Source organism: Osmerus mordax, chromosome 15, assembly GCF_038355195.1.
Source record: "Osmerus mordax isolate fOsmMor3 chromosome 15, fOsmMor3.pri, whole genome shotgun sequence".
NCBI classification, from domain to species: Eukaryota; Metazoa; Chordata; class Actinopteri; order Osmeriformes; family Osmeridae; genus Osmerus; species Osmerus mordax.
Window position 1 is genome coordinate 12,633,571 of NC_090064.1, and position 25,175 is coordinate 12,658,745.

The following is a 25,175-nucleotide window of genomic DNA, read 5'->3' on the forward strand; positions in this document are numbered from 1 at the left end:
TGTATCAATTACCTTCCTCTAGATGGACATCAGTTAGTCACGCTGTCCTGGTGTGTGGTCTGTTTAAGCCTCCACCTCTCCTTGGTTTACCATCAGACTCCATGACCTGGTCTTTATTCAGAGCACTTTAATCCCGCTGTCCATACAGCAGACATCTGGGGCAGGGCAGGCACAAGGAAGACACAAAAGGCCTGTTCTTTCCCCCAACCAATAAACCCTGTGTTGGACTCCATACCCAACTTCAGACAATAAAAGCTTACGAGAGAAAAAAAAAAGACTTGAGACCCAAGCAGTCATGGAATGACTCCACCTGAATGGAAAGTGTCCACATGTGGGTCCCTTTGGGTGGGGACTCAGGTTTCACAGAGCCCTTGGTGGGTCTTAGTGGAGCGGGCCCACAGTTGTTATTAAACACGGGAGGGCGGGATCGGTCCAGTTAACACTCTGAACCATATGGTGAGCGTATGCTGGCTACATCTCAATGCAATCTGTTCAAATTTAAAATGAAAGACATACAAAACACATTAGAATCAGGAGATTCTTCCCTCTTCATTCCCTCTCCTCTCCTTCCATCTCCTCTCCTTCCATCTCCTCTCCCATCCTCTCCCCTCCTCCTTCCCTCTCCCATCCTCACCCCTCCCTTTCTCCCTTCCTCTCCTCTCCTCTCCCTGCCTCTCCTCTACTCCCTAGACAACCCAGCTTCTGTATGTCTTAATATTTAGCTCCGGCTGTCACAATAGGTGGTTAGACCGTCCCCACCTATCACGCTAACAAGCTGAGACATGGTGCTGCTGCTGTGTGTGTGTGTCTGCGTGTGTGTGTGTCTGCGTGTGTGTGTATGTGTGTGTGTGTATCTGCATGTGTGTGTGTCTGCGTGTGTGTGTGTGTCTGCGTGTGTGTGTGTGTCTGCATGTGTGTGTGTGTGTGTGTGTGTGTGTGTGTGTGTGTGTGTGCGTGCGTGTGTGTGAGAGAGAGGGGGCGGGTCTTTTTTTTTCATAATGTATGACAACTAGAGTACCGTTCACATCTGCTGATAGGGATCTTAGATTCACCGTTCATCGGTTTTAAAGTGCACCATGACCGTATCACAGTCATTTAAGTGCTCTCATCATTCGGCTTTATTTTTTAAAGTCAGTTCAGTCTCACTCTTGGAGGCTTAATCGTGACCCAGGGGTGATTCAATAATTCAAAGGGGTAAAACACAATCAAATCTTGTCTCTCTGGGTCTAACTGACAAGGCGGGAGCAGGGGCGGAGACCTACCCTGGCAGACAGTCTGGGTGGATGGAGAGGGGAGGGGAAGGGGGGAGAGAGAGAGAAGCATGCACTTGCTTGCCGGTCAATTCCCTCTGGTGCAGATGGTGTGCGTGTGTGTTTGTATGTGTGTTCGTGTGTTGGTATGAGTACATGGGAATGTGTATTGTATGAGTGCATGTATGCTTGTGTGAGCATGAATGCGCTTGTGTGAGTGTGAATGACTTTGTGTGTGTGTGTGTGCCGTGTCTCATTGTGATGTCAGCTGATCTGTGTTATCTGTGACAGCTCTATATCAAGTGTGTGTGTGTGTGTGTGTGTGTGTGTGTGTGTGTGTGTGTGTGTGGCGTGCTGAGTAAATCCCCCACCTGCACGGATCTCCCAGGGATCGCGTGCAAGGGGGCGTGGCTATATACTCCCAGCCCCGCCCACTCTGTATAAACACCACAGCCATACTCACAGTATCCAATAGCAGTGCCTCAACCATAAACACAAATGCACACACACACACATCCCCACCCCAGCTCCCTGGAGAGCCTCACTTCGAAAGCCTGAGGCTGGGTTGGAGAATGTTCAATCTCATGGCGTGACAGCGTTAATGGAGAATAACCATTTATTCACCTATCATTTCTGTTAACTCCCCGCTGTCCTCTGAGACACACATTACCTGCATTGCCACTCATGTCAATGTTTTATTCCTCTCTCTCTCTCTCTCTCTCTCTCTCTCTCTCTCTCTCTCTCTCTCTCTCTCTCTCTCTCTCTCTCTCTCTCTCTCTCTCTCTCCGTCTCCCTCTGTCTCTCTCCACTCATTTCAATTCACTCACTTTATTGATCCTGAAGGATATCTCTCTCTGTGTCAGTACAAGTCAAAGCAAACATCTGAATGAAGCCAACTGTTCTGGAGGTCTGAGGATGCAGACGGATGGTTTGAAGGAAGAGGTAAGGACAGGCTGATCTCAGCGTCCATACCCACAGAACCAGTCCCTCAGGCTGCTTCTGGTGGTGTGTGTGTGTGTGCGTGCATGTGTGTGTTTTGTTTGTGTGTCTGTGTGTGTGTGTGTGTGTGTGTGTGGAGGGTATAGAAACTGGCATGGGCTACGCCAGTCCTTGGGTGTAAATCTAATACCATTACAGCATGTGATGTGCAGCACCTGTACAAACATCACTACAAAGACATCCCTGTTTCCATGCGGAATGCCCCTTTAATTGGCTTTTAATTGAGTCTGATGGCAGACAGCTGCCATGGAGATCCACCCAGGCAGAACAGGCCTGGAAATACTGGAGAGTTTTATGAATGGGCATTAATTGTTGCCCCTATCCCTCTTCCCCTCCCTTCTCGTCCTTTCCTGTATTCACTTGTGAATCAGCATTACCAGTTTGTTTTCTAATAAACACTCTCTAACACTCTCTAAGAAGTACAGCTTCTGTCCAAATCTACCCAGATGTCCAGTAAAGGCAGAAGTGTTTATACTAGACGATAAACACACATTCACACACACACATCCACACGCACCTCAACTTAACTCACCACACCTCCAAAAATACATAAAATACATGATACATCATGATTTACAAACCGCTTTACAGAGGGTGTTGTACAGTGTCCAAACATGTGGTCTGTATCGAAAACAAGGCCAGGCACGCAAGCAAGGTCACTACCCCTCTACTGCTCTCTCCACTCCCCTCCGGCTTTCTCTCATCCTCTTCTCTCTTCCCCTTCCTTCTCCTCTCATATCTTTTATAAAACATCATGACAAACAGTCACACACAGTCCAAAAATATATTAATTCGACCACCAACCAATCACAGCCCAAGTTCCACTGGAGTGAGCATTCTGTGGTGAGCTATTGGATACAAAATCAGGCAGGCTTAGAGATCTGATTCTTCTAACTCCAATTTTATTATTACAATCCTGGCTTCCTACATTTATGATATCGTTTTTTTTTTAATCTTTCTGTTTGGAAAAAAATGTGTTTCACCCCTACAAAACTTTTACAGAAGGTATAAACATAGTTTAGTCCATATTGATCAGGGATTTGGTTCTTTATGTTGTTTGCACAGAATATTCCCCAGTGTGAGAGAGATTTGGCTAATAAAGAAACTATAAATTCAATCAAAGATAATGTAAAATGACTTTCCCCTCGGTGCGTTTTATCATCTCTCTCAGCTTGTTACTTTCAGATACGAGCCCTGATCTGAAATGAAACTTGAGGACACAGACAGCTGGGCTTTAGTGGGCTATCACCTCCAAAATAATATTGGTGCAGTTTCCTGTCTGAGAGCCAATGGGAGAAGCATGTGTGTCGGTCTCATTGTTCTCTGTTCAGATAGACACAACGGAACCATTCTGGGGATAGGAAGTTGGCGACGTTCACTTCCTGTGTAAGACCAAAGGGAGAGAATCCTATTGTTTTGTGTTTACAACCACAACCACACACACACACATGCACACGCTCACCCTTCCTAGCGTAGCCCATGACCCAGAACGGACTGGAGTTCTGTAACAACAATGCATGACTCAGTGATGTCATCACCAATGGACACCAGTGAGCCTCTCCTCACTTGTGGGAGAGGGCAATGGGATGCACCAGCACATCCCATTGCCCCACTAGACAGCTCCACAGCAAGCTCAGTTGGGCATGTTGGGGCTGGGGAAAATAGAAAGTGTGGCATGAGAAGGAGCCAGCTGTAGAGGCACATTTGGTGTCACAGCCAGCGAAGTGGCCAACCCTGCTGAGTGGCTTTCCGACTGACGGGAGGCAGAGAGACCCGGGCACAGAAGGTTCCACAGCACGCCTTGGCACAACCTCACTTTCTAATGTGTTGCTTCCACTGGGTACTTCAGACACACGCACACGTACACACACACACACAGCACTCTTGCAGACTGTAGCTTTAATTGGCTGGAAGCATGCTCATCCCTCTGAGGGTCAGGGACAGAGCAAAAGAGAGAGCGGGAGAGAGAGAGAGATAGAGAGAGATGAAGGTTCTTTGGGGACTCCTTTGGCCTTTCTGTCACTGTCAATATTTACATTCAACCCCCCCCCCCCACGCCCCCACCCCTGCTCCTCCCCTTCTGCCTTTAGGCCTCAAGGTATTGAGCGTGCCACTGTTTAGAGTTGATGCTATCATCACTGTTGACATGCAATGTTTTCTATTCACTGATATGACATGCACATAAACACAGCATGAGATAGATTTGATTAATTCATAAAATGCGCAATTTAAATTTGTTATATAATCTGACAGAGGCTGTGTGTGTCATCTGTTCATTCAACCATTCATCAAAACAGATGCTGTGAAATCTCTTCTTGATATTCAGAGTTTTGTGATTCCCTGAAACGGAATCCACTCCCTCTCTCTATAATAATCCTATGCTCACTTGCTCCTCCGTCCAAGCACGTTATCTCTCTCTTATTCCCCCACGTGTCTGTGTAGATATCCCTTTGTTTGGGTCTTCCTCCTGTCCTAGTCCATTACACCCTGAGATACATCAGCTGTGCTCAGTAACACCTCACCCTCCCTCTGGATGCCCCTGGGCTGCCATTGATGGTGTGTGTGTGGTGGAGTTTCTCTCTACCGTACAGCTAATTGTGTTTTTTTTTTTGTGGGAATGTGTGTGTGTGAGTTATGTTCCTATGTATGTTTAGAGGAAAACACTCCTCTCCTTTCTGCAGTACTGGTCTCCTCTCTTTTTATCGTCCCCTCTCTCTTCTCCTATCCCTTCCTCTGCTCTGCTTTGCTCCACACATCGTGTTCATAACCACTACACTGAGGTCAGAGCCTAGTCTGCTACAGTCACGCAATCTTCCGGCACACACACCCACACACACAATTCACGTACGTACGCATGGCCACACACACATTAACACACACACTTTCTTAAAGAGCCAGCAGCTAGTCAGAATATCTTATATGCCACTCTCAGATCAGCCCAACTCACACACACACACCCACACACACTTTCAGTTCAGGCAAGCAGCTGGTGGCACACTCCGTGAAATTAAGTCAAATACGGGATATATGAGATAGGATTCTACCAGGTAAGGCTGATCAGCACAATGCTATGCAGAAGACATATATGTGTCTGTGACAGTGTGTAGTTGGTGTGTGTGTGTGTGTGTGTATGTGTGTGTGTGTGTGTGTGTGTGTGTATGTATGTGTGTGTGTGTGTGTGTGTGTGTGTGTGGTCAGCATATACATAGGAGGCAATTATTCTGTTGTTACCTCAGAAACCACTTCTGAATTAAGAATGTTGTTGGCTTCTACTCTGTGTGACACTAACACACACACACACGGCCACTGTGAGACAGAGAGAGACAGGGAGAGAGAGAGAGAGACAGGGAGAGAGAGAGAGAGACAGGGAGAGAGAGAGAGAGACAGGGAGAGAGACAGAGAGAGAGAGAGAGAGAGAGAGAGAGAGAGAGAGAGACAGAGAGAGACAGGGAGAGAGAGAGACAGAGAGAGATAGAGAGAGCTCTGATGGCTAAATGACTGTGTTGAAGGTTCAGTGAGGGCTGTTTACACTCTGTTTTCTGTCTTCCAGGATTTCCACGGGTTCCATGTGACCACAGGGCCGTGTGTGTGTTCTCGTGTGATGGTCAGACAGGGCATGACATGGTAATGACTGTCTGGGCTGCTACAATTCTGGCTGGGCCAATAAGACAAAGGCCACCATTGTCCACACTCACACAACTGCATACACACACAAAAGATCCTGTCCGTCCATGCCCTTCCAAAAATGGGCACAAATAACTAAGAAGGAGAGGGGAATTGAGAAAGGGAACAGAGAAAAAGAATTAGAAAGATAGAGAAAGAGAGAGAGAGAGAGAGAGAGAGAGAGAGAGAGAGAGAGAGAGAGAGAGAGAGAGAGAGAGAGAGAGAGAGAGAAAATATAGAGAGAGAGACAAAGAAAGGCTCTAGAATGAGAGGTTCTAGAATGAGAGGTTCTAGAATGAGAGGTTCTACAATGAGAGAGATGAAGGCCTGCGTCTGAGGTAAACGTCTGTCGCATGTGGCCAATTCAAGATTTTGGCTTTAATTAAATATGATTCTGTGTTTCTGTGTCTGTGTGTGTGTCTGTGTGTGTGTCTGTGTCTGTGTGTGTGTCTGTGTGTCCTCACTCTCAGAGGTCGGCTCATTTGTGGGCTCTCTGAAACACTCTAATTTAATGGCAGCTTGGCACACAAGCTCCCTGGCTGCTGTCACATCTTATTATCAGTGGGAGCGTAACATGGAAAAACCATGGTGATTGTGGTCTGCCCATGTCGCTTCCAGGTCCAGGCCCAGGTCTAAGCCCAGGTCCAGGCCCAGGTCTAAGCCCAGGTCCAGGCCCTGGTCCAGGTCCAGGTTGAGGCCCAAGCCCAGGTCCAGGTTCAGGCCCAAGCCCAGGTACATGTCTAGGCCCAGGTTCAGGAACGTCATTAGAGTGTATGCTTCCCAATGCCATCAAGTTTGTGTGTGGATGATGTGTGTGTGGATGTGCACATGTGTGTATGTGTGAACTTGCATGAATGTGCATGTGTGTGTGCGAGTCTGCATGTGTGTCAGCATCATGCCAGCACCACGTGACTGGACATACATCTCCAAGCTTAACCCATTAATGACATACTCTAGCTAATTTTCCCAGCATTTACACAAGCTTGCGTGCGAACAGCCAGCTCTCTAGTAGATCTAATTGCAGTGTGTGTGTGTCTGAGTATGAATGTGTTCTTTGATTGTGGTGTACAGCCAAAGCAGACAGGCTGTATTTACTGTACCAGCTAATAAGACTTCAAACACAACTGGAACAGTCAATTGAAGCTATTATAGACATCCCCCTCTCTCTGTGTCTATCTCTAACTGTGAGTGAGTCACAAGCATGGACTCCAAAGAGGGAGCCGTGGCCACAAATAAACGTATGGTATGTGTGTGTGTGACAGTGTGTGTGTGCTTGTGTGTGTGTTTTAAACAATGTATCTGTGCATATCTCTGTTCTGCACTCCCCCATGCTGGTGTCAACCATTTGGAGGCAAAAGGATTCCCCCTTTACCCCCACCCCACAATCATTTCTCCCTGAGGGTCCTGGGGACATGATGTCATCAGAAAGCCCAATGATGTGTGTGTGTGTGGGGGGAGGGGGGCTGGAAATCCCTTCCCCATTAATGATCCTGTGTATATGTGTTTGTGTGTGTAAGAGTCTGTGTTTATGTGTGTGTACACTACGTATGTTTGTGTGTGTATGTGTTAATGTATGTATATGGTACGTGTACAGTATGTTTGTGTGAGTGTGTGTGTTTGTATTTGTCTCCATGCGGAGCAGAGCACCAGTGTTTACCGTTGAATACTTTAGACATACCTTCCTCTGGTGGATAACTAACAGTGCCTGGGGGGCAGGAGGGCCCAGCCAAGACCTAGTCACGCAACCAGCCTTACATAGAAGAACTGGAGCATTCATTAAAACTCTGCTCTACTGTCCTCCTCTCCTCTCCTCTGCTCTGCTCTTCTCTCCTTTCCTGCCCTCTCCTTTCCTCTCCTCTCCCTTCCTCCACTCCTCTTCCACCTGCCATCCCTCCTTTTCTCGACTTTCCCTCGAGAGGGAGGAAGAGAGAGTAGAGGGCTGCAGAGACCCTGATCATAGATGACAGTCTCCAACAATAGTGTTGGTCCAACAAAGACGTCTGTCCCCCACTCCCTCCCTCCACACACACACACACACACACACACACACACACACACCTCCCCATGTCGGGCTCTCAGCTTCTCCCATCATCAACTGTTAGAGTCAGGCATCTGCTGCTGGGACAGAGGCGCCTCAGTGAGGCGTCACTGTAACTTCTGGCCCTTTGGGGCCCTCAGGGGTCCCAGTGCCCCTCCTTGAGCATGCTCAGTGGAGCGAGCGCTCTGTCCGTGGCATAAAGGGTCGTGGAAGACAAAGGGAGCATCACAGCTTTGACACAACCCAAATGAGAGAGCTGTTAGGGCCCTGTATGCACACACACACATTCACACTTCTACACGGACGCACTCATCCATTGCTTTCTGAATTGTCTCCCATGATTGTTCTATCTCTCTTTCTACCTGTGCAGAGACAATACAGTGTACCATACCACCACTACATTACAATACAGCCTTTGTCACTACTTCCTTATAGCAATGGTTTGGCATTAGATAAACAATATTATAGAAAGCTGGCCAGGGAACACTCAAGTCTATGCTTATTAAACATTACTGTACATCAAAATAACACATTTGGTCATAAGTTGTTGTTTGTAATAAGTACACATTTCATGCGAAAAGAAAACGGTGCTATTTCCCAGAGTGACCTCTCTGATGAAAGCATTCAGAAAATCCGACGTGACGAGAGTTGGAGCGGGGTGTGTAACCAGAGGCAACCCCTGACATCCCATAGTGGAAGGTCTGACAGGCATGTTCTGTTGTGACACTTGACATTCAACTGTGTGTGCACTGAAGCCTCCCTTGGGAACGAAGCGTCATGTGCCACGACTGTATGTGTGTGTGTGTGTGTGTGTGTGTGTGTGTGTGTGTGTGTGTGTGTGTGTGTGTCTGTGTGTGTGCATTTGAGATTACATGCATGTGAGTGTGAGTTTGTGTCTATACTGGACAGTTCTAGAAACACTGAATTACATTTAGGAAAGGTATAATAAATTATGCAAATATGTTTTTGTCTCAGTGGGAGAAAATCCTGTTTGTTCCAAGAGTGTGGGATTTACTATAGTGGCTTTACCTCATTTATATGTAATGTGATAGTGATCAACTGGGACATGTTGCCAAACAGTGATCCCATTGGTTGGTTTCCGGTTGCATGCCTCTGTGATTGGATGTTAGACAGGCAGCGAGCAACAAAGGAAAGGTCAATTGGTTTAGCCTTCATCGGGTTTGTCTGTTGCCTTCAGAGTAGGTGACCATTTCACACAGAATCACTGTGACAGCTGTACCTACAGGGCAACATCCCCTTACCCCTCTCCTTCTCTGCTGCTACAACACATTATAATCTAGTGTTTCCATCCACTGCCTCACTTACCAGCCCAAACAACTATTAGCACATAAGGACCATAATGCCCGGCATACAAGATGCATTGCATTTAGCAAATTAATAGAAGGTCTACCTCATCACAAGAGCTGGGTTTTTACACCACCACACACTCACACACATGCACGCTATAGTTAGTTGTCGAACAATATGCAAAGTAAAGTAAGGACGTTTATTAGAATCTTTGTTTACGTTTAATTTATTCCTGATGCATCCATACAGGAAGTGTGTTGCTGCGTTGCTCCCTCCTATAGAGTTGGGCCACTTCTCTATAGACAGAGGGGACAGGGTTCACACACTGACCAGCTCACGGTCAGACACAGTTCACTGGACACAAGGTCACACCTTGCTCACAGCCTCACTAAGGCGTCTTGGTGTCTCAGCAGGTCAGAATCCGCTCCAAACAGGTCCAGTACTTCTGATAAAAGGTCCATTTGTCCAAATCATGTCCACTTATGTATTTTGATGTTCTTCAAATTCATGTCCTTCACAACCGTGTGTTTGGTTTCAGAATTTTGGTTTTCCACTTTAAAATTCCCTTCCTGAATGTGTTTGAGTGGAAATGGAATTGAACCCAGTCCTTGCCCTGTCTGGGTAGCCAGTATAGCATAGCGTGTGTTGAGGAAGTTACAACACTGTTCTGTCTGGCTTTAGACGTAACACTGACGTAGGATGCAGTGTGAGGAGAGGAGAGGGTTCCTTCCTCCTCTTCCTCCTCTTGCTCCTCTTCCTCCTCTTGCTCCATCCTCTTCCTTGTTCCTGTGTAAGTAGTCTGCAGTAGCTAGTCTCCAGTCAAGCTCAGAAACTAGTTAAAATAAATCTATTTGCAAGATTTTATTTCACTACAAATAACACACGCACTACCCCCTGTACCCAGAGCTGTTGTGAGGCTAGGTTAGTGATCTTGACAGCGTTGCATGCACTTCCTTCATCTCTCATTGCCTCATATCAGCACCCATGATGATGGACAGCCATGGGGGGGGGGGGGGGGGTACTATAATATGCATACTCCTTCCCTCCTTTCCTACCTCAGTCATCTGTATCATCTCTCATGTCTTCCTGCTTTCTAACTGAATAAACCTCATGACCACAGCAGAGAATCAAATTACAATGTCATTACAGGAGGGAAGTGAGTTTGCACGCAATGTCACCTCACAACAAACACACATAAACACACACACACATATACACACACACACACATTCAACAAGACAGACTTTTATAATCTGTCTGATCAGATTCTGAAGGGGTCCAGTCAGACTGAAGTTGGAACATGGATATCCAATCCAGACTGTATAGGGTGTATGGGGTGTTCACCCTCTGAGATTGGATTAAGAGACGGAGACTCAAATATAAATGATACCCCAAATGTACGTCATCCTCTGTTGGAGAGAAGTGTTGGAAAGTGACTCTGACTGTCAGCTCCTTCCACTCTGCAATGTCAGCAGATCAAGAGAAAGAGGGAGAGAGACAGAGAGAGGGGGAAAGAGACAGATAGAGAGACAAAGAGAGAGAGAGAAAGGGAGAGAGACTGACAGAGACAGACAGAGACACAGAGAGAGAGAGAGAGAGAGAGAGAGAGAGAGAGAGAGAGAGAGAGAGAGAGAGAGAGAGAGAGAGAGAGAGAGAGAGAGAGAGAGGGATACATATGGAAAGATAGAGAGGGGAAGATGAGATAGCTGTGCCCCAGAGTGTTGATAGGCAGAGAGAAACATGATAGATCAGACATTAGTGCCGCAACGACCATGGCTCGACCAAACACGGTAACAGACGTCTGTTAGAGCGGAGCCTCCATTACACATCCTCACACCACGCAGTCAAAATAGTCTGTAACGCCATCCCCACTATTCAGCCTTGACGCTCGTTCTACCTCTGTCTCTCTCTCTTTCTCCCATTTTGCCTACTCATATTGTATCTCCTTTCCCTTCTCTGAAACACTTCAGCAGCTGAGGTTTCAGCTAGCATTCCGATATCATGTCTCAGTTCCCAAGGGCATGCACTGTAGGGAAGCTAGCATTCCGTTGAATCCAACCCACACAGTATTTCAAGAAGCTGCTAGCTGTTAGCATTAGGCCAGATCTCCAGGACTGATAGGGAGGTCTGTGTTGTGTTATCCAGCCAGGCCAGGCTTCAAAACCCATCTGATCCTCATCACAAGCGCTGTTGACTTCCATACTCCCTCCTTCCCTCCTTCCACACTCTTTCCTTCCTTGCTTCCCTCCCTTATTCCATCTCACAGTAAAAAGTCTGGGCTCCGTTACAAAAGAAGATCTGATAACGGAAAAGCAGCCTCATCTCAGGATGCAGGGAGGGAGAGAAGAGGGTGGGAGAGAGAGAGAGAGAGAGAGAGAGAGAGAGAGAGAGAGAGAGAGAGAGAGAGAGAGAGAGAGAGAGAGAGAGAGAGAGAGAGAGAGAGAGAAAGAAAGAAAGAAAGAAAGAAAGAAAGAAAGAAAGAAAGAAAGAAAGAAAGAAAGAAAGAAAAAAGAGAAAAAGAGAGAGACAGAAAGAGACACAGAGAGAGAGAGGAAGAGAGAGGCTAGGATGACGAAGGATGAGGAGAAATAAAGGAGAATGGCTCAAACAGTAGCATTCTGGTGTGTAATACAGAATGACTATACATACATACAACATGTTAAGGATCTAAGTGGGTTCACACATACCCTAGATGGTTCTAGCCAGCCTAGCTCCTGGAAGTAAACATCTCAGACACTGTAGAGACCCTCGGGTCCCTAGTTCCAGACCCCATGTGGTCTTCTACCAAGCCATTTATGTTCTTAACTTCTGCTCTGATTGTCTTTAGCTGAGATTTTGTCTCCAATGAGCTGATCCTTGCTAAACTACTACTGTAAGCAGCTTCAAGTTGAGTGATGGAACCATGCAGTGTGTGTGTGTGTGTGTGTGTGTGTGTGTGTGTGCGTATGCGTGTGTGTGTGCGTATGCGTGTGTGTGCGTGTGCGTGCGTGCGTATGTGTGTGTGTTCTGCGGTGCTGAGGAGACAGTGGGGAGTGGAGCTGGAGCATTAAAGGAAATGGGCCAGAAAGACAAAGGAAGACAGCTACCTAATCCAGCCTGTAAATATTTAACCAGGACCCAAATTAACGCCATGACAGTGACCTTACACTAAACAGGAGAGGATAACTCTGCTACCTGGCAGGAACACCAGCACAGACATGTACCTACAGTACACACACACACACCTACTGCACAATACACACATTATACACACATACTGTAGGGTACACACACCTACACATACAGCATGTCCACATTACTGCACAGTACACTAGGTCTGTTTCCAGGAACAGTGCAGAGAACCCTGAACATGTTTGATTGTTTCCAGGTCTGCTGAAAATCGGCTGAGATCGTGGTCTGTCTTCGGTTTAAAACTTTTACATCCTCTGTAAATCCCCACCGTCACTGAGCGGTACGAAGGCTCAAAGGAGGATACACTTGGACGATGATCAACTTCCTTCACTCAGGGTAATGTACAATCTGGATCTACAACTGTACTCGGTATTGGATGCCAGTTCAGACAATCCATATTTTATACAATCCTGACCTAACATGGTTTATAGTCAATAGATGAGCAGCTGCTTTGGAGACCGGAGGATGGGTTGTGGACTCAGTGCTGAACATGATGGATGGATGAAGCAGAACATTTCTCAAGTTCAAATAGCAGGCATCTACGCTTTCAGAATACTGTCTGGAGACTAGACAGTTCATTTGACTGTCTCCATAATCATCATCACATCAATAACTGATTCACCATGTTCATTCACTTCAGTTTGTTCTACCTTTCTGTCTGCCTCTGCCTCTGCCTCACCCTCTGCCTTATCTTCTGACTCTGCCTGTCCCCTGTACGTGGTCCCTATTTCTCTCTCTGTGTTTCAGTTTCTTTCTAAGGCACACACACGGCCTCTGGCTATATTTCCATACTATGTTGTACACATAGTTCCCCGTGCTCCACCCTGGGGCTCTCACGCAAGCCTCCACATATCATAAAACATCCTGGATCTCTCTCTCTCTTACACACTCTCTCTCTCTCTTACACATACGCTCTCTCTCTCTTACACATACGCTCTCTCTTTTTCTCCCTCTAGTGGTAAGAAGTAAAACTTCACCTCTGGTAGAGAGCAAAAAAACAGTGACACTGTTATAGGACCTGCAATAAATCTGCATTGAAAGAGAGAGAACCTCTAACTAATAAACTATGACCGGCCTAGACTCAGAGGGATTATTCAGACATTATGGTCAGATCCTTCATGCAGATCCTTCATGTAACGTGCGTAATTGATCTTTTTAGACATTCGTTAATGATTTAATCTGGTCACCACTTTCAGATTAGCAGACCGCCGCTGATGACTTCCACTCTGCTCCCTTCACTTCTGAACAGTATCCATCCTTTATTTACTGGACTTTCTCATCTCTCATTATTTCCTCTCATTCCTGTTCCTACACCTTTTCCCCATTGCTCCTCTTCTCCTCTCTCCTCCCTTCTCCTTCCCTCATTCCTCGATCAAGGTTCTCCATCCTCTATGAGAGAAATATTTAACCTGCCTCACGATTACCTGTGATGGATAAGATGGTTCTCCCCCACGAGGTTAAAGTAATGTATTCACACAGTTTTGCTGTGCTTGTCTGTGTGTGTGTCTGTCTGCGAGTGTGTGTGTTCTACTTTGCCCCATAGTGCCCCTCAGAATTTAGGGGCCTTTAGTAGAGCCAATGCAGGGATAGAGGGATGGAGGGAGGGTAGCAGAGCCAGTTCACCTCCAGATTCCCTCTCACCCAGCTGCTCCTGACAACTCTGTTTTGACACATGTGCCATGGAGGCTGAGCACTGCAAAATGTTTTCTGAAGTGCCCCATAAATATTTGACTGCAACGTGGTTGGAGGGAACAGCGAGGGGATTAGAGAGAGACAGAAAGAGACAGAGAGAAAGAGAGAGGGAGAGAGAGCAAGAGGATAGCCAGAGGAAAGAGAAGCCAGACATTCTGAGCCTAGGCCTGATCTGTTTTTGAAGTGCATTGTGCCGGTTCCTCCCTCTTGTGTCAGTCTGGTCTGCACCAAGGAACCCACCCCGAGAGTGTAAGATCACAACCATCCTCTTCCTCAGTGTTTCAGAGCCTTAGCAAGCTTCTAGTGCTATTACATCATTCAACTCATGTAACTGCAAAATCCAGAGCATAAAACTAAAGGGAGACAAGCCAGGTAAAGAGACTGATATAGAGAGAGAGCGAGAAAGAGAAAGACAGAGAGGGAGAGAGAGAGAGACAAAGGCATAGACTGGGGTGAAAGAGAGGGAGACAAGATAAAGAAAGGGGTGGAAGAGGAATCATTTATAATCCGTCGTTGACAAGGTAAGATGACAGTAAATCGTCAAACTGTCTTGCAGCTCCAGCCTCGTCTACTAGGGTTGTCTCAGGACTCGGACTCAACTGGGCTGCATATTCATGACGACTTCTGAGAAAGTTACGAGTCTCTTCAGATCTCCAGAATGTTAAAATAGCCATTAAACTACGAAGCACTAAAAACAGCTTTCCATAACTGACGGATTCATTGTAACATCTGCAGCATTTTCATTTCAACTGAGAAAACTTTGCACACAAAAGGATGTTGACTCAAACTAACACACACATGCAGAGGGAAAGCAGCTCCATGGCTCCATGGTCTGACAGGAAGTCTGACAGGAAGTCTAATATTGCTGTTGTGGTAGTTGTTGTTGTTGTGACACGCAGGGTGCGAATTACGGGGGGGGTTTGGGGTTTAGCCTCAATTACGGGGGTCTGACCCCCGTAATTAAGACTTGGACCCCCCCAAAGAGGTAAAAACCAGAGGTAAAAGGTCGGGGGGTCGATACATGCCCCGTAGAAGAAGTTGACCCCCCCAATTGTCATTGTATAATTCGTACTCTGGTGACACGCAATTGCACTTGAGCCTCGGGGTGTTGGTGGATTGTTGTCTGTCCTTGTGTTGTGGGTTGTAAATGACACACACACAGAAACCTGAAGGTTGCTCTAAAGTCTTCTAGATAACACACCCCTTCTACAGCATCAGTACACTATCACAGTCACACACACATCACGACACGAGAATTGTTCTGCGGAGACACACTCTCTCAAACACAGAGAGAGAGAGAGAGAGAGAGAGAGAGAGAGAGAGAGAGAGAGAGAGAGAGAGAGAGAGAGAGAGAGAGAGAGAGGGGGGGGGGGGGGGGGTGTTCTTACCTTGGAAGAAGCTCTTGACCCGCAGGTAGGACACACTGAGGCGCAGCACAGAGAGCTTGTCCAGCTTGGAGATGATGTCTGGGGAGAAGGGCAGCAGGCTGGCCAGGCGGTCCAGCTCGGCGTTCAGGCGGTCCCGGTGGCGCTTCGACGGGTTGGTCTTTTCACTCACAGACGTCGGTTTCCTGAGGGGCACAAAGTATTTCATTAATTCCTTTCCAAATCATGCTTTTCTTTCTTTCTCTTTCTCTCTCTCTCTCTCTCTCTCTCTCTCTCTCTCTCTCTTTCTCTCTCTCTCTCTCTCTCTCTTTCTCTCAGCCTCTTGCAATAAGTACCCGATAAATTGAAATCTCTCAATTTCCAATTGTAGGCTACTAATGACAAAAGCAAAGGAGAGATCCGCTGGTCTCTCCTGGTGCTGTGGTAACTGGAGAATTCTCTGTACTCCAACCGCTGATTTATTAATGTTATGTAAGGTTTTATTTATTCAGATGGTATTGTGTCCACAAATATGTGTGTACTGTACATCTGTAAAAAGAAGTTGGTATCATCCATGTACCTCCGTATACCCAGGACTACACTACTGGGTCTGTCTATCCACTGTGTGTTTGTCTGTCTATATGTGCTCTGGGTTCGGTTTTCATGCAGTGACCTCCCACGCCCCTCATGCTCGTCGCACGCTAACCCTTCATAAGGATCATATGACATATGCAAGCCATCTAACAACACGATTCTGAAGGGAGATGTTATGTTAACGTTGGGATGCATTTCCAACAATGCCTTTTTCATGTAACTGGTAGAGAACGAGGAGAATAGCGTTAAATCAGATCTCGTGGAGCTCATACAAACAACTAGACGTCCATCCAGTTAGGATAAACAGATAAGATAAACCTAACGAAAAAGAAAAAGAAAGTTGAAAAGATCCTTAACTGTTTTTGGACCGGTTTCCTTCTTTTCCGGCCCGCGTACATGCAGTCGCCGGGCGGAATCATGGTCTTGCGCTCCGTGTAGGTAACAGGTGCGCTACAGATGGAGGATGGAGAAAAGTTTTCACCGTAACGATAAAGCACTGAACACTGTACACACTAGTAACACAGATAAACGTAACGTTGTGACATCAAGCGAAACACGAAACACTGTCTTATTAGGCTAAGAATAAAATAGCAAGCCCTTAAGAGACGCGGTTATAGGAGAGAAGTCTCGTGCTAAAATACTGAGAAATAATAGGCTACATAGGCCTATTCTATAATCCTAGGGTAGGCTACACGTGAAAAATATAAGGCGGTTTATCAAAACAGCGCTGAAAGTAGGCTATATCATAGGCTATTTGTTTCGCAGCAGTAAACAGCACAAAACACAACCAAAAGCCACGCCAAATCATAAAAAAAGTATTCCTTACATTAAGTAAACAAATTAAGTAGGCTAATGAAAAGTTGCCCATTTCCAATTCAAAGAACTAATCTAAATTATTAAAATGAAACACTTACCAAGCAGGTGTACTGTTTAATTCCAGTATAGTGTTGGTAATGTCATTCAGTTGAATTGAGATATAATGACTGGATAGGACTGTCAGTCACTGTAGGACGGCGATATTTGTTATTATTCCTCGGGAAAGTATAGCGACTGCTCGACCCGAGTTCTGACCTGATGTTTTCATCAGTTTGCACTGCTCGGGGCAGATGTTGATGCTTTATACCCAATTGAGTCGCCTTCACTTCCTTGCGTTTCAGGTGGCGGATTCCTCTGAATGACATGTCGAGCTCTTCGCACGCAACGCCACTGCCTCGCAAACAGTCTGCGCGCGCACACACACACACACACACACACGGCCAGCGAGCCACGCAGTTCTCTCTTTCACGCGCACGCACAAACACACACACACCATTTCTGTAAGGCAAGGGGAGGGATCACACGCGAGGTAGCGCACAACAAATCTCTAGCTGTTCTTGGTAGGAACTCACCGCTCCGGAGATCATCGCAACAGCCAAAACGGGAAGGATATTTTAAGAGCAACCTACGATTCCTTTGTAAGATTAGCCTATATTTTAAACAAAATATCAGCGGATAATTTCCATGGAACATATTGCGATTCTTGAAAACGTCTTACTTGGATATGTCTTTTTATGAATGGTGCGTTGTATATCTAAAAATAGACACGTTATGTGGGCTTTACAATGTAGTAGCTAACAAATTAAGGTGTTGCTGTGTCTTTCTTAACACAGTTTGCCTTTAGTTTTATATATGCTAGGCTAGTTATCGAGTTGAAACAACAAAAACCGGTGAAAATGTAGCTAGCTCACAATTAAAAAAAATAATAAATGAACGTTTGGAGTTGAAATGGGGAGCAAATCCGATCTGTCGAGTTCATTCGGCGGTCAAATTTACAGGGATTCCCTTATGCACAGATGCTGGAGGGATTTAACTGTTGCCTACATCAGTCAATTAGGCTATCATTAAATTTGGTGCACTTTTCATTCGGAAAGGTTAATCTCTTTGTTAATCTTTTAATACTTTTTTCTGTTCGGAGAAGCATCATTGGTTTGATTATCGACATTCCTACATTAAACTGCATACACCCGAGAAGCTGTTACCGTATTATATTATTTTTGTGTACAATTATTTATTTGTTGTTTGAATTATATACGTGAGAATATTAAAATTATAGTATTTTTCACTATTGTTTCTTTCCTTATTTGAGTCAAACGATATATATCTCCTCAGTGGGGACTCACATAGGGATTCATCTGTTCACCGGTTACTATCGTGGAATTCAGTCAAGTCCTCCCCCTTGTATGCCTACACACTTTTACAAACTCATGCCATGTAGATGATAATTTCGCAGATGACAGTTAGAATACTTAGAGTGTGTGACTTGTATAGACAGATCCAGACAGAGTAAATTACAATGAGCAGGGACTTAGTTAAGTGTGTGGTTGGGGACATTCATGGACTGTGTTGGAAGGTGGTGTTGTATATATATATATGTGTGTGTGTGTGTGTGTGTGTGTGTGTGTGTGTGTGTGTGTGTGTGTGTGTGTGTGTGTGTGTGTGTGTAAGAAAGTTATATTCTACTCTTCCACTATTTGATACATCTTCCAAACCAGACAGCCAACCAGCTTGCCAGCCACAAACAGGCAGCCAATCAATCTGACAGTGTCTGTCTGTTCTATGCTTCACATGCCTCGATATACATAGTTCCTCAAGCATGTGGGTGGGTGAGACTGGTTCCATAATGAAAATGAAATGAATCTCTTCGGGTTGGTGTCTGGGTCCAGGGAAAGAAGACAGTGAAGAGGAAAAGAGAAACAGAGAGATTTTATTCATCAAATAATGTGGATGGGTACAAAAGGGAGAAACCGACAGCACACAAACTGAACTCATCTGTGTGAATGTTTCTAACAATGTCCATAAAGTACCTCATATTAAAACGAGTTACAATCTTAACATCATAAATCAATTAAAGCTTCCAACTATTTCAAATGCAGACTGTTGATATCCTCAGAGATAGTTAGAAATGTATGATGTACTTATAATTATATGATCTCACTGTAAAACCTAATACAATTAGGTTTTACTTGTTGAAAGCAGATGGCTTTGAGCCTTTCACTTAAGTCATCTTCTCTAGAACAACTCATCCTACACATGAAGGAAGGTGACCAGTATAGCCTTTGTGAAGAGAGCAGGACTACAGTGGTTTCGGTCAACAAACATCTCAGTCTACTAAAAACAACCAAAACAACCAGATGGCTCGCATCCGGTTGTTTTGGTGTGTTTCCTTGGTAATTATCAGATTTAGAGTTGTGCCAGGGGATGAGGGGGCAGAAGTCGCAGCGCAACTGTACAGTCCTGTCAGACCCGTCCCTGCCCTGCCCTGCTGCTGCAGCTGCTCACACAGAAGCCTTCAGGGTCATATGTAAATCCTATCACATCGCTCTCCACAGCCATATAGATTAGCCTGGCCTGAACCCAGATGTAAGCCCCACTGGTTGTGGCTGAGGCAAGCCTTTGCACGCGAGCCCAGCTTCGCTCATCGGCTGTCTCTGTTGAGCGGATCGAAGCTCCGTCGCTTCAAGATACCTTGCTCCATTGGGTGTGTGGGAAGGGGGTGGGGCTTCTACATGGTGACTCCTTGGGTCCTGGTCCTCTCCAACAGACCGTTGAAGCTACACCCTATGGCTGAAGGTGGTCTTCCATTGTATAAAACAATGACCACCTCAAACCACTCCCATGCAGCAGCTGATTTTACAAGGGTTTCAAGGCTTTGACAATTTACAAAGTCAACATAATAGTCTACATTCCTCACATTCTTTGACCTTGACCTCCTAACCCTACCTGCTTACCTTTCACACTTAAAACAGCTTCTAGACTGTAAACCTTTGAAGTTTAAACTACCCCTAATGCCAACAAAAATCCAGCCTTATGCAGACTGGTCATGTGACATCTGGAGACTGCTGCCTAAGAGTGTTCGAGGTGGTTCTACGGTCACGGCGAGGTCAGCAAAAGGTTGACCGCTTCCTGTCCCTCCATCCTTCGTTTCATACACTTAATCAGTAACACACACACACACACATACACAGAGTCACACTCAAACATGCACAAAAGAAATCAGCAGAACTCTCAGCCAGAAATCTGCAGGAAGAGGCAGCAGGAGGGAGTGGCGGTATGGTTGGGGGGGTCAGGTCAGGAGCCATGGTTAATACATACTTATCTGTTCTACGGCTTAAGAGGTCGGACCTTGGAGTGTGGGTAAGCTTTTACCATCCAGAGATTTGACCAGGGAGAGACAGAGAAATGTGCAGCGCACCTAGAAACACTCACACATGCACACACAAGTTTGATTTACATTTAGTCATTTAGTCATAGGATTTACTATCCTAGTGAGCAACGACAATTCACTCCCATTCAAAATCACGTTCACCCGAACCCCTAACATTAACCTTAATGTAACCCTAACATTAACCTTAATGTAATCCTAACCTTAACATTTTTGTCATTCTAACCATAACCCTAAACCCCCCAAATCCCTCTAAAAATAGCACTTGAAGTTGTACAGGGTCAATTATTATTAGTTTACTAACAGGGAAGTTAAACAGGACCACACACTCACACACACAAACATACTCTGAGTGACCTCCAGGATGGGCTACTGAGTTTGATGACAGTCAAGATGCTTAGATTAGACCAAGTTAGCAATGACAGACCCTCCCACACACTCACAACCATATCTTTCATATCTTCAGAAAAAATAACCCTCCTTTCCAGACTGTTTCGTTTATGAAGGTAGTGTTCCCAGACCTGTCAGTGTTTGACTGTCAAGCCAGAGAGGAAAGGTCAGTGGGTTCACTCTGAAACCTCTGCTGCTATCAACTGCGGTACTTGTTCTTACCCCTTGTTTTAGAATTAGTATACTGTATACACTTTCTAGAACTCTTGCACACAATCCTTCTAGATCTCTTATACACACCCTTTTTAGAATGCATACATTTACATTCTACACACATATGAACACATACACACACAAACACACTGTACTCTTTAAGCTTTAAAGTGCAAACATTCCACTGGGCAACTCTCAGGAGGCTGGCATCGCTGTCACCACTCCCCCCTCTGCTGGGAGGCTGTGATATGCTCTGCATGTACCCCTAACCCCTTTACGTGGTTCAGCACCTGCGGAGCTAGAACACACAGATTAAAAGGGGTTTGGAAAGGAGCTTTATTTTCTGGCAGGCCTGGGAGTCTCCATGACGGTCTCAGCCTCCACCAATCTCTCGCTCTCGCTCTCTCTCTCTCTCTTTCCTGTCATCTTGTGTCACGTCTGTTGTTTGTACGGATGATTTGTTTGTCAGGCTACTGTTGTTCCTGTGTTGTGACAGATTGATGACCAGAGAGGGGAAGAAATAATAAAAAGACAGGAGAGGAGAAGAGAGGAGAAGAGAAGACGAGAGGAAAAGAGGAGAGGAGGAGACCTTGTGAACATTAAGTGTTAGGCCCAATTGAAATCTGCTAAGCTACAACAGTAACTAGAACTCCTCATATACATGATTATCATACAGTTGTTGGAATATATTATGTATATAGATGAGTGACTCAATATTCCATTTGTCCCCCACATGTCAGGAAGAGACTAACCAAGTCCAAATGTCTTCAGGCTTCCAACATGGTATTGGAAGCTCTCAAGAAGCAACCATAGACCATAGACAACATTGGGCCAGGAAGTGACTTCTGACAGTGAGTAGTCGCCTTCATTAAATACAAAAGTCATAAAGATAACCACATGGTGCATAAACAGGAACTGTGATGCCTGAAAGTCGCGCCAGTCACTATGGAAACTGTCAAAAATAACTAGCAACACAAATAGATTTGCTAAACCCAACTGCGCTATTACTATGCAAACACAACTTGACTATTAGGACACGTGACGTAATGACCCAACATGGTCCACCAGATAATCAGACACATGTAAGATGCATTGTGGGTAATGATGCTTACTGACCGTGAGGACTTCTGTCAGGTTGCAACAGAATGTGCTCTCACTTTTTCAATAAAGTGATTCTGTCTCTTGAACTGGGAAGGACATTTAGGAAGGACATAAAGGAACTGTAATTTGGCAGAAGCAATCTCACAAGCTCCAAAAACAGAAGCATCAATGGGATAAAAGGCTGGATTCACTTCGAGCTGCTTTAAATGCATAAAATTGCTTACACAGCTTATAGAGTACCTTCAATCCAGACATGCAAGGTTAAAGCCTTACAGGATCACTGCATTCAAACTGTGAAGGAGAGATTGGACTCTTCAGTCCTGGCCATGCCTTTCCAAAACCATAATCACACTCACACCCAGGAAACACACACAGACACATGCCACATTCTGAGCCACAGAAAATATTTTATATTTATTTGATCACATTGCGCCACCTGGTGGACAAGTTGGAAAGGCATTAATTAATGATTGTATCAATTTGATATACCAATGGAATGCCGGTCAAATGACAAACTGTGATCATCAATATTAATAATAATTATGCAATGTATTGTATATATAAAAAAAATATAATACGGATATGTAGAGTGATACGGCAATTGCCTATTTCATTGAAGGTGTCTATAACACAACATAGGAACATAAAAGGCATTAAATATCATATCTACAAAACAGTCCATAGTGACAAAAAAATACTGTTGGAATGACATTATCATTAAAGTATTCATTTCAGTAGAAAAGACCGATGGTTAGAAGCAGACCTGTCAATTACAGTTTGAAACAACATTTCAAATACTTATCAAGCCCACAAATATAAGACAGACAAACTAGTCTTAGAAGTGCTAATATGACAAACTAGAAGTGTAACATTTGGGGTATGGGGTCCATCTGATCAGGCCAAGTGAGTGTCCTGGGGGTGAGCCAGACGAGTGGGCGCTCAGGCTACGGCAGGGATGAAGTACTGCAAGGACACGTCTTCATGCAGGAGAATCAGGTGGATGATCCTCTTATGGATGATGTCTTGGAGAAAGAAGCATAAAACAGTGTTTCAGTGCTCTTGAAATGTATCCCTGTTTCCCTCCTTCGCTCTCTTTTGAAGGAGCTTTCTTCAATCCATCAAAAGAGGTGCACATACACACACACACACACACACACACACACACACACACACTTACTACACATGGCCTTGCTGGGGTTGACCTGTTGTCCCATAAGGAATTGCTGCAGCTTCCTGATGTCAACCCGTGTGCGGGCCATCAGCTCTGGATCCCTGCTCTGGCTCCGCTCCTGAGAACCGTCCTCACCTGGTGCAGGAAGCCGAAACAAACACACCCACATTTAACTGATCTTAATGGCTTAAACTTCCACATAGGTTCTAACTGTGTTTCTGTGCCCTGAGCAGGAATCTCTCAGAGTGATTTAAACTGGCTCCATTGTTCCTTAGGAGGGTTGAACGGTAGTCACCGAACCACCCTCACTGCCCTCTTACCCCAGGGTGGGTTCCCGAGGTCTTTGAAGTGGGTTGTAACAGAGACCAGGTCTGTCTCAATCTTCAGGTTCATCTCTCCACTCAGGTTGGCCTCTATCTCCTGACAGACAGACAAGCAGGTAGACCTTACAGAGGACCATATGCTTTGTTCTTGACAGGGAAACCCAACCCCTATTTAGCTTAATTATCTGAGATATATGTGGCTGTGCTTCACTCTAACCAGGAAGTTCGAGAGATTCTTCATTCTGTCCACAACATTCTTCATAGTCTTCAGTGGTGGCATGTAGATACTGACCTGTGATGAATTCACATACATCATCAATGATCTCAACCCTTTTTTGTTATTAGCCATATGAAGCTCAATGTTGCTTCAGTCAAGTTAGCTAGCCTTTGAGAAGGTTTGATGATGTACTTACGTCAAAGTCTGGCATACTGGGCTCCTTGAACTCATTCCACAATCTTCTGGGAATCACATCTACTGGGATGTCATGGGTGACTACTCTACTGATGCTGGACAGTGTTGGCTGTTAAAACAGAGGGAGGGAGGAGTAGAAAAGGATGAGAGAGGGATGCAAGGTTAGAGAAAGGGGTTTGTGTGGAGGGTGAGAGAGATGGAAGGAGAGGTGTGAAAGGACATGGATTAATCCTAGTCCTAAAGTAAGAGAAAAATTCTATGAAGATTTCCATTGAAAACGTTTTTAGTCTAGCACTAGGTTTTATCCATGTCTGGGAAACTGGGCCATATTGAGCTATGGCATAGCACACTTGCTGTTCAACTTGTATACACTGTTCTCACAGAGAGATGGCTCAGTTCCAGCTGACCCTGCTGGGTGAAACAGATCTAATCGCATGTCAAGGTGTCTCACCAGTTCTGCAGCCAGGGTGAGGCAGGGACAGTGCTTCTTGGTCAGTTTGATCTTGACAGTCTTGGCGTTCTGCGTTGTCCTCAGGGCTCTGGACAGGTTCTCTGGGGCCATCTCCAGACAGATCTCGTTGGCGTCAGCGGACACACCTTCCAGCTGGTACTCATCAAAGAAGTTGGCCTGAGGATGGAGACCAACACAGTTTTCAACACACACTAGAATAGTATTACTGTCAATTACCCTTTAATACAGACCAAGGATTCATTGTGAAATAGCTGTCTTTCCATCCACACCTGTGAGAGCTCGCACCACATCCCAACTCCTCCACTGGCTACTTTGCCGGAGAGGACGAAGTAGAGCTTGTCAGTCGTCAGTCGCAGGACGCATGTCTTCGTTAGTTTGGATATGGTATTTACCACTCCTGATGGAATAACAAGGACTCGTGAACATAGTTAGCTGAGTGACTGTCAACGTCTACAATACCTAAAGCATTCTTGACAAACATCTGGTTGCCACAGAGCCATGTATCTGAACTTAATAAACATATTTTCTATACCCATCACAGATACCAGAACTATTAGCTACTACTGTAGTAACTCTAGCTAGCTGACGTCAAAGTGTATGTACAGTATGTATCAGTTACCTAGCTAGAACCACTGAGGCTCACAAAACATTGTCAAACTTACGCGTGAAATGATTCAAGCACCCAACATCAATCATTTTTGATCGGAACTTCATTGTTTTATTAGTCAGTTGTCCTGATATGGCTAGTGTTGGTGTGTCCTGCTGTAATTTCAAATAAAGTTTCTGACCGCCAATGATCCTTCTTCATTAACA

The 25,175-nt window shown here is 45.2% G+C and overlaps 2 protein-coding genes across 2 annotated transcripts in view; both read right to left on the reverse strand.

Moving 5' to 3' along the window:
* Positions 1 to 17,208, reverse strand: part of LOC136958035 (uncharacterized) — a 40,568-nt gene extending 23,360 nt beyond the window's left edge. The window contains exons 1-3 of the mRNA XM_067252259.1: positions 16,994 to 17,208; positions 16,437 to 16,529; positions 15,510 to 15,691 (exon numbers count right to left, since the gene is read on the reverse strand). Of these exons, the coding sequence (XP_067108360.1) occupies positions 15,510 to 15,691; positions 16,437 to 16,498 (244 nt within the window). The 5' untranslated portion in view covers positions 16,499 to 16,529; positions 16,994 to 17,208. The remainder of the gene's footprint in view (positions 1 to 15,509; positions 15,692 to 16,436; positions 16,530 to 16,993) is intronic.
* Positions 17,209 to 22,384: 5,176 nt separating this feature from the next.
* hus1 (HUS1 checkpoint clamp component) lies at positions 22,385 to 25,126 on the reverse strand. Its single transcript, XM_067252045.1, has 8 exons — positions 25,025 to 25,126; positions 24,632 to 24,759; positions 24,342 to 24,518; positions 23,892 to 23,999; positions 23,696 to 23,770; positions 23,476 to 23,575; positions 23,162 to 23,290; positions 22,385 to 23,006 (listed from the first exon to the last, which is right to left on the reverse strand). The coding sequence occupies exons 1-8, from the start codon at positions 25,074 to 25,076 to the stop codon at positions 22,924 to 22,926; spliced, it is 852 nt and encodes a 283-aa protein (XP_067108146.1). The 5' UTR covers positions 25,077 to 25,126; the 3' UTR covers positions 22,385 to 22,923.
* Between the last annotated feature and the right edge of the window lie 49 nt (positions 25,127 to 25,175).

Coding starts and splice junctions, on each gene's coding strand:
- hus1 (XM_067252045.1), bottom strand. CDS start 25,076: ATGAAGTTCCGATCAAAAATGATTGATGTTGGGTGCTTGAATCATTTC. Junction 24,000..24,341: donor TCACCCTGGCTGCAGAACTG/GTGAGACACCTT, acceptor CTGTTTTAACAG/CCAACACTGTCCAGCATCAG. Junction 23,007..23,161: donor CCCCAGCAAGGCCATGTGTA/GTAAGTGTGTGT, acceptor TCTTTCTCCAAG/ACATCATCCATAAGAGGATC.